The sequence below is a fragment of the Citrus clementina genome, unplaced genomic scaffold (genome assembly GCF_000493195.1).
Source record: "Citrus clementina cultivar Clemenules unplaced genomic scaffold, Citrus_clementina_v1.0 scaffold_3, whole genome shotgun sequence".
In the NCBI taxonomy this organism is placed as follows: Eukaryota; Viridiplantae; Streptophyta; class Magnoliopsida; order Sapindales; family Rutaceae; genus Citrus; species Citrus x clementina.
The window spans coordinates 8,854,940-8,867,862 of record NW_006262339.1 but is presented as its reverse complement, the minus strand read 5'-3'; the positions used below and the strand labels follow the sequence as shown (position 1 = coordinate 8,867,862).

The following is a 12,923-nucleotide window of genomic DNA, read 5'->3' as shown; positions in this document are numbered from 1 at the left end:
TGCTCACTAGATCATCATCCACATTGATAAACTGATGAAGATTAATATAGATAAATAGACAAGTTCCATATTGCAACATCAGTGTGCGTCCAGTTTCGAAACTGTAACACAAGTAGGAATCTCTCTGTCCAGGAAAGATTATAGTATTCTGCTTTAATTTGAAACCTCGATTATCAATAGATGGGCCAATTAATTTACAAGGAAGACCTTACATAACGATGAAGGTAAAAGTAGATGCCTTATATAAATTAGAGACTATACTGTTATTTAACGATTCAGATTCTTTGTTGGTGAATGGCGTAGAACCATCTATAAACCTTTTTGCATCAGCATTTCAGTCACCGATCATAACACCATCTCACAGAATACTCTCTGGTGCCTACAGCTCAGACCAAAGTGACTAGAAGCCCGAGCTCATCTGATCATCTTAGTACAAGCTAGACCTGAATAGCTGGGCCGGCATACACTCCGGGGCGCATGTAGAGATCATCTGGTGTATCTATCTCAGAAAGCCATGCATATTCCTCCTTTTCATTATCAGCTCCATTTACTGCGGCTGCAGTGTAGTGTGTTTAACAAGCCAAGTGGAAAAGCATGATTAGTGGGTTTTCAAACTGCATGCAAAGAATGAAGAAGGCAAAGAAAAGAAATTAGATAAGTTACTTACAGAAGGTAGAAAAAGGGTAGTCTATGTAGTAAGTACACTTTCTGCCAGCGTCTTCATTATAAGGAGGTGTGAGAATGTCAAGTACAGCACAGGGGGTGACTGCAGTAAAACAATGCATATTTCCCCCACTCTTTGGGTATAAAATGGATGTCCCATATTGTGGGGTTAAAATTTTATCAGTGGCCAACTTTGCCAACCTCACTGTAAAAGGAGAAATTTAATTGTAAGTTGTTTGCCTACAGTCTCTAGACCATCAAAAGTTGGAAACAGAAGCAAGAAATATGAGTCTCACAAATCATTGACTGAAAATATCTCGACTGTACAGGAAAGAATACAGTAAATCTCACACAAAATATTGCCTATCTATAATTTGTTAGTCACAGCCACGATTAGGGATGGCAAAATAACCCGTACCCAGATGAACCCGGATAATCCGGGCCGGGTTCAACCATACCGTATTTAAATAATATGCGGGTCTGGTATTAATTTTTTAAAACCCGGACATATCCGGATCCGGTTCCAGGTTCAGCAGAACCCGTATGTCCGGAACCCGGATCCAGATATATTTATCTTTAATATAAATATAAAAAAAAAGAATGGAAAAAGAATAAAACCAACACTAGTTTACACTTTTGGCTATTAACTCAACACGGCCGCCACCATTTCATCTCTTTTTCATCTCCCAAATTCATCAATTCACAGCCACCACCATTTCCTCTCCTTTTCATCTCCCAAACTCACCAATTTAAATCATCATCATCAAACTGTCATCAATCATCATCAAAGGCTTGAATTCTCAGTAGCTCCTAAACTCATTCACGGTCACGGCCAGCGGCAGATTATCATGCACACAAAGTGACGAATTGGGATTCACGGACATAGACGAAGCAATGACCAGCTGTACAAATTTACTGGATTTTCATTCCCTGTCACCATTTGTGTTCTATTTTGGTATTAATTTAGCTTTTGTTTGATGATGGCAAGCTGACAATCACAAAATTTTGGTGTTGTTTTGCACTTTTGCTTCATTGCTTTGTTATATTCTTTAATCAATTTTTTCTGTTTGATTTAAATATTACTCCTATTTTCACATTGAAGCAATCAGCGATGGAAAAAAGTTGCAAGTTGAACACTCCCCGGTGCCTTACCTCTGTTTTTACATTCTGAAACAAGCCTAAAAATGGTGCCCATCCAGGTTCAAAACCCGGATTCTGGAAACCCGGAATTTTCCGGGTTGAACCCGGTCCGCACCTGGAGTTTAAAAATCCGGCTTTATTTCCAGATCCGGGATGGCAAATTGTCATCCGAGTCTGGAACCAGAATCGACGAACCCAGACCCGGACCTGGATTTTGCCATTCCTAACCACGATTGACAAAAGACATTTTGAATTGAGGTTTCTCACACTGATGACGAAATCTGGTAAAGGTCATGTAAACATGACCACTAAATGGGATAAATGAGGACAGTTAAACATAGAGAAATAATCATAAAGCTAGCAATACTGGCACCCTGTCCCCATTATATTAAAACATATCATAGGATTAATTTTCTGGTTCCTGGATGTAGGTCAGCATGCCGCAAAAAATTTTAAAGAAGAATTATGGGCAAAGATCAACGCTAGAGCTGCCTTTTGGTTCCTGAAATCCCAACAATTATTATCTTCAAAGATGAAAGTGAGCTTAGAAGTCGAACCTGGACGATAACCTGGTCCCTTGGTCTCTTGGAAACGTGCAGGCTCAACCCAGTCATAGGCTTTTACATGCATAGACCCATAGAGAACTTTGCTAAACACAGTCATGCCAGGATGGTCATGAAGTGGAATAACTGCGGATGTTGGAAAGCAGAATATGCACATCTGCATATGAAATAAAAAATCTGTCTTCAGAAAAATCTTTATTTTAATCAGTCCAATACTACATAAAACAATATTTTATGGCCAATTTTCTTATCATATAGTCCTCATTATGGCTGCTCAAAAGCTGTATTAGCTAGCCGTAAATGATATTGCTGAACAATATCTTATCAAGCTTGAAAGAAGGGTTAAAGTTTTGAATCTTGAGTATATGTACAATTGAAATACAATAGACACAGCAGATGAGGGTCACAATTTTGTGCATTAGTTTGTAGCAGCAAATATTATGTCTGTGAAATTGTTCTAAAGAGGTGGCATCAAGCATTTGAAATAATAATAAACGGAGAATCAAGAACCAAAAGCCTGAATGAATTTATTTCAGAAGACTTGGTTACAATGCTGCATACCGTAAAACTATCACACTCATAAATATCCAAATATGTAATTGGTTGAGCCCATCGAGCTACCCTATTGAGTCCATAAAGGCCAGAAAAACCAAGCCCTCGATCATCATCTGAACTTTGTTCCTCGAGCCCCACATCAGCAGGGCCAACTGTATCTGCAAAATGCTAATATTTAGTATTCATCAGAAGAATGGGACACATTTCACTCCCAATGACCAAAATATCACTCATGTTTCAAGGTTTCTAACTGTTACTAAGAACAATCTTTAATTGGGAAATGGGTTCTCATGAATAAATTGCAGTAAAACCTGGCATCGATACAAGACAGCCATTAATATATTTATTACAAAGAAGTGATATCCAAAGCCGGCTCAATCTTGCTTATTATAAATTGAGCGTTATTGACAGACAAGCTTGGAAAATCTGTTTTAGGTTGATAGAAATAAGTGATACAATATGTATTTTCTACTCATTCTGGATAATTAATTTGATTTTAATTATCCCTTCCTGTCCTTGTTTTCAATAGATAACTAATTTGATTTTATTTTATAACAGGCCTTCAAGCCGCCTAGCATCAGGAACAGTTAATTGATCCGTAATCTTAGTCTTACTGCCGCAATGCAACCTACGGCATGTAAAGTATGTTTTCCCAGACAAATTTTGGCCAGTCGATGAATCCTAAGATCTTTTGTCACGGAAAAATTTTGCTGCCATAATTGCTGATGATATGGAAGGTCAGTGTCGTGCAGTCACTTCCAAACATATGAACTCAGATGAAATGCAATCTGTAAGTCATAAACGAATAATAATGTGGAATAGATTTGATATACAAATACTTACTGTAGTTCCTTAACTAATTCATATATCCTGTACAATGACATACATCAATAATCAAGGAATTGCATTAAATCCCAATATGCAAAATATAAAATTCTTCAGTTGCAGTTCAAAAACGAACCAAACCCGCATCAAAATTCAGCGAGCCCGCAAAACCCAGAAACAGAATTGACCAAACTTAACAACTAAACTTATAAATATGTATTTGACCCAAAAAAAAAAAAAAAAAAAAACTTTAAGAGCAAATGGAATATGGAGAAATACCCAAGAGAGAGCAGAGATCGCGTACAGCTTGAGAAGAGGGAGGCGGTGTCCCTGAGGGCGTAAAGGTCTTTTTACAGAAATCGTACAAACCCTGAACTTTTGACGAATTCTTCCTCTCCATATGGAAGTGCCTCTGGAACTGAAACTGCAACCATGCTGTCGAAAATGGTTTGTTCTGCAAAAATAGCCTCACCTTATCTGATGCTTTTTGCAATTTCCACAACATTTTGGCGTTGATTGATAATTCACAGTTTCACACACAAAATTTGTTACCACAAAATTTCCATTTTTTACTTTTATTTTTTGTGGCTTACCAGTTTTATGGAGGTCAGCCGACTCTGACTGGCATTTTGCTTCTAATCTTGAAAATTTTAAAATTTGCATTAAAAAAAAAACTCATAATTTTATATTTTTTAATAAGTTAATCGAATTAAAAATGAAATGGTATAAATTTGTATTTAAAAAAATTCACATCGGGCACCTTGCACCATTTTAAATTGATAAACAACATTATAAACTTTTAGATTACCTAAAACGCGACAATTGAGTTTTAAATTAGTGTCGAAGCCCATATTTCTGACACCTTTTTTAATCCAATGACATTATTATCTTTTTTGAATAATATTTTCTTCATATAATTATTAAAAAAAATAAAGAGTGATGAAATTGCTACAATTTTTCCATTTTAAATTTTAAAGAAACTAAAAAGCACGAGTTATATATATATTGTGTTATTGACAAAAAAAAAAAAGTGGTTCGCAAAAGTAGTCGCAGTGAAGTGGTGTACTGGAGAAGACTTGAAGTGGAAAGTGGCCAGATACCACTTGCATTTTCATTTTCTTTTTTTTTTCAATCACATTATACAGTTTTTACCAACCTACGATTTTTGGCGGGAAAATTATCAGTGTTATAAAATTAAAGCCCTAAATAGCAGATTCAAAATTTCCCCTTCTCTGCTTCTGTAGAAATTAGGAAGCGAAGGAAGCTGAGATATCTTGAGTGAGAGAAATGGAAGGAAGCGAAAGTGAGGCCGTATTCAATTCTCTAAACCTAAACCCACAACTTTTCATCAACGAAACTCTCAACACCGTCGACGATTTGGTCGACGAAGCTTTCAATTTCTATCTCCAGTACTCTCTCTCTCTCTCCCCCTTCTCTTTCTCTTTCAATTTCAAACTCCATTTCTTTGTCATTTTTTTATATTTTTAATTCTGTATTTTTTAAAAAGAACTGACTGTGAATTGTGCTGCCGTTGTTTATGCAGACAGGCATCGACCCTTTTGAAAACCGAGGACACGGATAAGTCTCAAGATCTAAGCAAGGTAAAGATCCACCACTTTTGCAGCTCAATTTATTAACTAACCCATAATTTTCTTTTTCAACTTAAACCTCGTGAAGGGTGAAAAAGAGAGAGAGAGAAAGAAATTATGTTCCTCAAGTAAGCAAATATGTCCTGGTTGGGAAGTCTTGCATATAGTCATTAAGTGTATCATGGCATAACTGTCGAGGTGAAGCGGACCGAAAATACCGAAAAGGAACAGACAAAAAATCCCTTATGAATTCCAAGTCACTTCTTTTCTTCAACTTTTTTATTAATTGTTTTAAATTTAAATATTTAAGGGGATTTTTTTTCATTCAGGGGAAGTGGACTACTCAAGAATTTCCTATTAATAAATGCCTTGGTGGTAATTTGTGATACAAAGTTATTTGCGCAAGAGACTATTCTAAAAAAAAAATCATTAGAAGAAGTTAATATGGATAATTATTGGATTATGGAGCTATGATTGTTTTGTGGTTGTGATGTATGTCTGCTAACTCTTTGGTCTTTGTGATTCTCCTATGATACTTTGATAGGGTGTTGCCTATATCCGCAATTTGATTCAGTTGGCTTTGGATAAGCGACTCAGTGTGTGGGAGAAGTATTGCCTTCATCACTGTTTTTCTGTTCCTGAAGGCTTTTCTTTACCCAAAAGTGTAGGTTCTTTTGTTTATTGGATGTTATTTGGTCATTGGCACATTGCATGACAAATTTATTTTCTATTTATGTGTATCTCCATAATTTTCTTCCCTCAATTTATCTCCTTACATGCGTTAATGGTGATTGATGAGACTTTGTTATTCTGTTTTTGTATGCTAATGCTTATTGTAATGTTGTAAAGCAGTTTAAGTGGGGTGCTATGCTATTTATGCTTGATTTGATCTTCTCATACCCCTGTTAAGAGTGCAAAGCAATCGGTAAACATGTTATGTTTCTTTCATGGATCAAACTGAAATTTGGAAAGTAGAATCTTCATATAATTCAAAGGAAAAAAAAAAGTTGATTAGTCTGACCTATTGTTATTTTTCATTTTCTTCAATCCAAGTTTTCTAGATTTTGGGATTTATTTCAAAGAAGTATGGTTTATACTTTTTGAAATTTTTTTTGATTGATTGCTAACTTGCATAGAGCCTTCGGCCATAACCATTTTTTCTTTGTTCTATTTCTATGATCCATTGAGGCAATGCATAAGTTCGTGTGAACATGGATAGTTTAAATATTTCTAATGGCATAGTTTGGAAATTATTATGATTATTTTGAGTTTTATGGTCAGTATGCTTCAAAGGAAATGTTGGGGAGGGTAAGGAATTATTTGAAAGATAAAACTATAAAGGGAATGCCAAACTTTTTTCAGTTGAGGTTCTGTACATCCACTTGACTGCTTTGCACAGCAACATAGCCACTTCTCACAATTTTGCATATCTTTTGATCTGCCGATTGACAAGCTTGACTGCTTGCCTAACATTTTTAAAATTGGTAATCCTAGAGAATTAATGTTGCAGCAATAAGGTTTGGATGCTGAAAGTTAACCTTTAAGTAGACTTATCAACTATTGGAGAAGGACAGGCTGTAAGAGTCTCATAGGCAGAAAAGCATAGGGAATGCTTAGTGTCAAAATTTTGCAATAGACATAAGTATGCCGAAATTATGACGAGCTGACTATCTGGTGATAATGAGATATCTTCTTCTAGGAGAATAATGTAAGAACAATGTTTTGTTAATTGTGAAATTGCTATGAACAACCGGGTATTTAAATTTATTTGACGGAGAATATGCAGTAAATTTTTCTTGCTGTTAATTCTTTCTATTTATATTAGTGACATGCCTCAGAAATTTCTTTCCAGAATGAATTACCATGTGAAAGCTCACTCTGCCAAGATGCATTTAATGATTCAGATCTTGATGTGCAAATGGATTCCTTGAGGGATAAGCTTGCTGCGGTAAAACAAATTTTCAAATAGTCTGAATATCTCATTTCTAGTGATTTTTTTTTTTTTTACTTGTCTAAATTGGTTTTCATTGCATTGGAATTCGCTCTTAAGGTTGGTAAGGAGTCCTCTGAGCTCAGTCGAGAGCTTCAAGCATTAGAAAAGCAGTCTTCTGCAACTGATCACTCTGCTGGACTTGTTAGTGAGGCATTACAATTATATGATCAAAATTCTGTGCATGACCTGTTCCAAGGTTAATTATTCAGCCTCATGTTTTCTCGATTTCAGATTGCAATGACATCCACTTTTAATGCTTTTCATCTATTTCAAAAAATGTGTTGTTTAAGAAAGTGGGTTGAGCATATTGCAGATTTTTCTACTTTATATAAGTTATTGGATAGAATATATTTTAGTGCTGTTGAGATATCCAAGCCTTTGTAATTTCTTGGTCAGTTTTTTGAAACCTTGCTGGTGGGTCGTACTGATTCTTCTCTGCCTCTTTCAGTAACTTGCATATGTAAACTGCTTATATGACACTCCTTGGCAATTAATATGGATCATGGTATTGGAGAGCACTGGCCAATAAACTTTTTGTCCAATAATAATCTATACTTCAGACAACAAATTTTCTTCTCCCTTTAATGCTTAGTATGTTTTGATATGTTAGTGTTTTAACCTGTTGAAGTCTTCATGGAAACCACCACAATTGGTTGGCGCGCGTACTCTTATTAATCTCATCTAGCCAGCAGCTTAAACAAAGGGAAGTAATAATATTGCTGAAGTATACCAATTTGATAAGTTTACTCAAAGAACTGGCTCCTCTGAACTAGTCCACTTCATTGAGACTTCTGCTTTTGTTATACGTTGTATTGGGTCCACCAAGGAGGATTTTTAAGCCTGTGAGACAACTCTTAAGAGCCACTGAATAAATAAAAGAATGTCTACTGCTGAAGATTCAAGTCTTTCTGCCAACAGAAACTGTCTAAACTCTTAGTTGATTATATTTGCTGATGTTTCTAGAACAAAATGTTTAGATAGAAAATTGTATTATAGTTGTAATAGTATGTATTCTCAACAATTGCTTCCTGCAGAGATGGTAAAAACTGCATCAGACCTGCATATGAAAATGCACAACCTGAAGACGAAAAGGATGAATGATATGCAGCATATTAAAGTGGAGAGGGTTAACAATGCAGATAGAGATTTTTGTAGTATGAACCGTGGCAAAGGTAACAGTACTCATGTTTATGTTATTTGTCTCATTGAGTTGATTTTTCTTTATGGAGTCAAAATCCCATATTTGTTTCATGAGATATTGTTATTTTGTACTGCAGGCCTCTACAATGCAAATTTGGAAGGCATCCAAGACTGTTTAGCTGAATTAAAGAATATGTGAAGTTCATATATGCTCATCTTTCTAGCATGAATTCTTTAGTGCTTGCTGGTTACCTGTCTTTCATAATGTTATCTACTTGATTGGCTTGTTAATGTTTTAATGTATATTGCCTTTTTGACATACTCGCATATAAATATTAACGATGATCTGTGCTCCGACTTTAGAACACAAATGAGTTAAATCTGAGTGACTTGAATTAATGAAAGTGTTTAATGCTTATCCTCTGATTATAATTTTATATAATTTTCAATCATAACTATCATTTTGGTCCTAATCTGTAATCATTGACCGATCTATTATGGCTTTATTAAGGGCATGTACACTTTCTCATAGATTGCCACGAAGGGAGAGTATGGAAAATACTTTCAGCCATTAGGGATTTGGCAATGATGTGTGAGGACTTTCTTATGAGATTTTGACTCAGGGATGCAGTTTAGACAAAATGCATTACTTCCATTTCTATTCCTCTGAACTCTCAGTTATTGCTGATACTGAAGAAAGCGAAAGAAGCATTGTAAAAGCGTCATTTATGAGCCCAGGGCAGGGATAGCCCTGCCTTATTACACAACTTATTCGGCTGCAGCTGTTACAACTCAAGCTGCAATTACAGCAAAGCTGCCTCAAGGCCTGAGAACACCAACAAAATCTGTTGATCGTGAAGATATGTATAATGCACCACCAAACGGTTGAACTTCACTGATTGGAGTCGTGCCGTACTGTGCCTCGAAACTTATCGTATCCAGGACAGCACCAAATGCACTGATCCTTTGACCTATCGGCACAGGTGTTCCTGCAGGTTGTCTTGTAATGATTGCTGCCTCCCAAAATGTCTGTAACAAGCCTGGGTTTCTCTTGATATTGTCTGGCTTTGCCTGGAAGTTTATGATATCGAATGAGTTAGCTCTGGGACCTCTTAGCCAATATTTCAAAGTCCTATTTTCAGTGAACTCTGATACAAGAAGAAACGAGCTGTCTACACTAATTGCAACCCCTACTGGCCCGGTGAGATTCCTTAGCAATACTGTAACTTGACTGCTTCTTGGGTTATACGATAGTAATCTTCCAGTGGAGTCATTTGTTATATTCAGCTTTACAATAGTCCTGTGTAACAATTTGCAACAGTTTTAGTTCACTTTGGTGCAGTCAAAAAGTTAAGAATGTGGATGAGTTAGAACCTGAAATCGTAGGCACCGCTAGCATCTGTAAAATAGACAATTCCAGTGCCCTGGTCAACATCCAAACCGTCCAAGAAGTGGAAAGCTTGTCCTTCTGCACCGGTCGCAAGTTGGGTGGCAAGTCTTCCATTAGGCCCATCTACCAGAAGGCCAGAATAAGCATCGGCGATGTAGAGCTGTCTTGTTGCATAGTGCAATGCTAAACCAAATGTCCTCCCACAGATTGGTCCCAAATCTAAATTTGTGGTGCCATCACATACTGCCTTTGACCTGTATCAAACCCGAAAGAGTCTGGTATTTATTAAAAAAAAAAAATTCCATGAAGATGGTTAGTTCAATGTTCAATATGTTACCTTGTTGGTGTGGTGAAGGCGAAATCAGTGAAACCATCTGGGGCCTGGTATTTGAGAATTCTACCGTCAGCAACTCCAGTATAGAATGCTCCACCAACTGGCTCAAAGGCAATGGATTCTCCACCAAAGGCTTTTGGTGGAAACAGGATCTTGGTGAACGTTGGGATAGAAAAAACCATCCAAGGCCAAAGAGAAGACGAAAACGAAGAGGCTGAGCGTGGCTGCCATTTTGTAGCCGAGAGTTACAGCTATGTTTTGGAATGAAGAATAACACAATCATGCAGGTATTTATAGACATGATAACCAATAATTGAAGTGTACTGTTAGAGATGAAAATTCAAGCAGGATACCAGATGACACAATGAAGATTTTGTAATGAAGAAACGGGTTTGTTATTTCTAGGTATGGAACCAACCTTAAATTCAGGGTTGATATATGAAAAGGTCGATGCTACAAAAAGGGTACCCTAAAATGTGCCTCAAGTTTGGAAAGCCAGTAAGTAGGGATAATATCGGTTAAAGTTGTTGAACCAAGAGATAGAGAACGTAGACAGATTTGTGTCAAAGTCAATGTCTGTTGCTTCTGTTTAGGCAGATTGCACATTATTAAACAACAAATGCTTCACTGAGAGACAAAGTAGACCATGCATGAAACTTCACGGCCACTACCTGATGAAGTCACCAGTATGTGCTGAAAATCGATTGGAATCACAAAAATAGTTATTTGTTCTTTTTTCAGATAAAATTTCTTGAAGTGATACACAATATTTGGGTCTGTTCTGTGCTTAGGCCTTGATTTTGAAACCGTTTTACCGGGAGGCAGTTTTTCGCAAGGCATAGCATTATCACACCGTTGACGCTACATTTATCAAAATTAGGCCAAACCGTACGGACGAAAGGGAATGCACCCCATTTTAATTAAGATATGCATTTTCTTTCTTTTCTTTGTATTCATCTTTGCAGGTTGGCTAAAAACTCTACGCCTGGTCTAGACCGGGCTCTAGCCCAGGAAATAAACATTCATACCCCCTTATGTTTTGTTCATTTTTATATATAATAAGTTTTTATTTTATTTTCAATTATGTCCATAATTTGTTTTTTCAATTAGAGTTAGTGTCTTATTTTATAAAATGGTTAAATTATATATTTTATTGAATAAATTGAAATTGTTAGAGGGGCTAAAATGTCATTACAACTTTAACTTATTGTAAAAAAATTCTAATTGAAAGAAAAGCATATCAGTGTATTATAATGTAGTCTCTAGTATTACAATAAAAAAATCTCTCCAGTGATACTCTATATAAGAATAACATCTAGGTAATCATAAAAAATTTCGGTCCTAATTTGAGTTAATCATAAACAAGAATAAACTCTATATTATAAAACGTTGTAATTTTTCTAGATTCTCTTTTAAGAAACCTCCCCTCCACTTAGTAATAATTATTTGTATGTCGCGAAAAAAAAATGATATATTATATTAAAGGCCTAAGATGAAATAAATATTTATTAAAAGTTATTTGGGACAATGATTTATTATTTAGAATGTTACTAAATACTTATACAATATTTATAAAATTTACATTGAGAGAAAAACATAATAGAATGCAAACATTTAGACTTTGAAGATGACTTTGCATAATTCCGACACTACATAAATATATGTATTAATTTCTTTAAAATTATGTCTATTTCTTTTATCAATATCTATATATTAGATTTGGTATGCTCTATTACTTAATTATTAGTGTAGTGCATATTTTACCTTTGCATCACTTGCTCTGAGCATAATTAAGTCAAAATAATAATTTTGTAACTGAACTTTTATTAAATTATAACCTCCTCATACTAATTAAATTAGTTTAATTCCAAATATTATGATTGTAGGGAGCTTTGACTATAAAAAATTAATATATATATATATATAGTAACAATTAAAAATTTCATAATTTCATGTTTTTTTTCACAGTCATACTTGCTCATTTTCTTTCCATTATATCAAATTATTTAAAGATTTCACATTCTCAATCAATAAAATTATAATAATTTCAAAAATAATTTTTATGGTACAATTTTAATAATTTATATTATAAACTTATTTGTTATATGGTTGTCAATCTTTTATTAAATATAATATTGTACTAAGAGTTTTGATATTGTGTTGTTTGATATGTAATTTTTTATTTCTTTATATGCACTGACATTTATATGGATATTGAAAATAATTTTATAAATTAGTACGGAGTGATAAAAAGTTCTTGGATCCGCCCTTGATGCAAAGCCGAACTATCAGTGTGTACTTTGTGAGATTGTTTCAATTTGTTGTATAAATTTCCGGTCTATAAAACATTTTAAACTTTAAAAAAGCCTTTTTGAAAGTTTCCAGCTCCCTCCTTCTTAATGTCTCTGTTAAGCAGATTAGGTAGAAATGTTTTCCATGATCGTCTTTGTCCTGTCCTCTATTCATTCAATAGTTCTCTCAGCTGAGTCATTCACGAAGCTCCCATTAGCACCATTAACAACCATGGGCCCTGAAGCCTTCCGTCTTCAATTCACCTGGTGCAGGACCCTAGACAGGCGTCTCTGATGGTAGAATTCTTAAACAGCAAGGACCTGATGTTGGTTTTGTCGATTTTGCATTCACTTATTCACCGAAAGGGTACAAGGGGATTGGGCTTAAGTTTCAACAGCTTAACAAGCGATCTCGTCGGAAAAAAATGGAGGTCTTGCAA

General features: G+C 35.3%; 3 protein-coding genes across 4 annotated transcripts; 1 reads left to right on the top strand and 2 right to left on the bottom strand.

Moving 5' to 3' along the window:
* Window positions 1-146: 146 nt before the first annotated feature.
* Window positions 147-4,326, bottom strand: LOC18047828 (plant cysteine oxidase 3). Its single transcript, XM_006440800.2, has 5 exons — window positions 4,026-4,326; window positions 2,928-3,079; window positions 2,361-2,523; window positions 668-868; window positions 147-556 (listed from the first exon to the last, which is right to left on the bottom strand). The coding sequence occupies exons 1-5, from the start codon at window positions 4,249-4,251 to the stop codon at window positions 438-440; spliced, it is 861 nt and encodes a 286-aa protein (XP_006440863.1). The 5' UTR covers window positions 4,252-4,326; the 3' UTR covers window positions 147-437.
* Window positions 4,327-4,790: 464 nt separating this feature from the next.
* On the top strand, window positions 4,791-8,885 carry LOC18047827 (protein MIS12 homolog). 2 transcript variants are annotated; one of them, XM_006440798.2, is made up of 7 exons: window positions 4,791-5,155; window positions 5,290-5,347; window positions 5,880-5,999; window positions 7,188-7,283; window positions 7,386-7,524; window positions 8,363-8,500; window positions 8,606-8,885. In XM_006440798.2, exons 1-7 carry the CDS (start codon window positions 5,034-5,036, stop codon window positions 8,665-8,667), a joined length of 735 nt encoding a protein of 244 aa, XP_006440861.1. In that variant the 5' UTR covers window positions 4,791-5,033; the 3' UTR covers window positions 8,668-8,885. The 2 variants fall into 2 exon arrangements, with proteins under 2 accessions (XP_006440861.1, XP_024042813.1); XM_024187045.1 differs by lacking the exon at window positions 5,880-5,999.
* Window positions 8,886-8,964: 79 nt separating this feature from the next.
* Window positions 8,965-10,871, bottom strand: LOC18047826 (protein STRICTOSIDINE SYNTHASE-LIKE 12). Its single transcript, XM_024187046.1, is given in 4 exon segments — window positions 8,965-9,768; window positions 9,843-10,112; window positions 10,196-10,380; window positions 10,382-10,871. Coding segments are annotated over 4 exon segments (978 nt in total). The 5' UTR covers window positions 10,424-10,871; the 3' UTR covers window positions 8,965-9,287.
* Between the last annotated feature and the right edge of the window lie 2,052 nt (window positions 10,872-12,923).

What these genes read in the sequence shown, in the direction of transcription:
- LOC18047828 (XM_006440800.2), bottom strand. Translation starts at nt 4,251, where the DNA reads ATGTTGTGGAAATTGCAAAAAGCATCAGATAAGGTGAGGCTATTTTTG. An exon ending in CGATCTCTGCTCTCTCTTGG is followed by an intron (nt 3,080 to 4,025) that starts GTATTTCTCCAT and finishes AGCATTTTGCAG; the next exon opens with ATACAGTTGGCCCTGCTGAT. An exon ending in GGGACCAGGTTATCGTCCAG is followed by an intron (nt 869 to 2,360) that starts GTTCGACTTCTA and finishes CTCCTTTTACAG; the next exon opens with TGAGGTTGGCAAAGTTGGCC.
- LOC18047827 (XM_006440798.2), top strand. Translation starts at nt 5,034, where the DNA reads ATGGAAGGAAGCGAAAGTGAGGCCGTATTCAATTCTCTAAACCTAAAC. An exon ending in AGTCTCAAGATCTAAGCAAG is followed by an intron (nt 5,348 to 5,879) that starts GTAAAGATCCAC and finishes ATACTTTGATAG; the next exon opens with GGTGTTGCCTATATCCGCAA. An exon ending in GCTTTTCTTTACCCAAAAGT is followed by an intron (nt 6,000 to 7,187) that starts GTAGGTTCTTTT and finishes ATTTCTTTCCAG; the next exon opens with AATGAATTACCATGTGAAAG.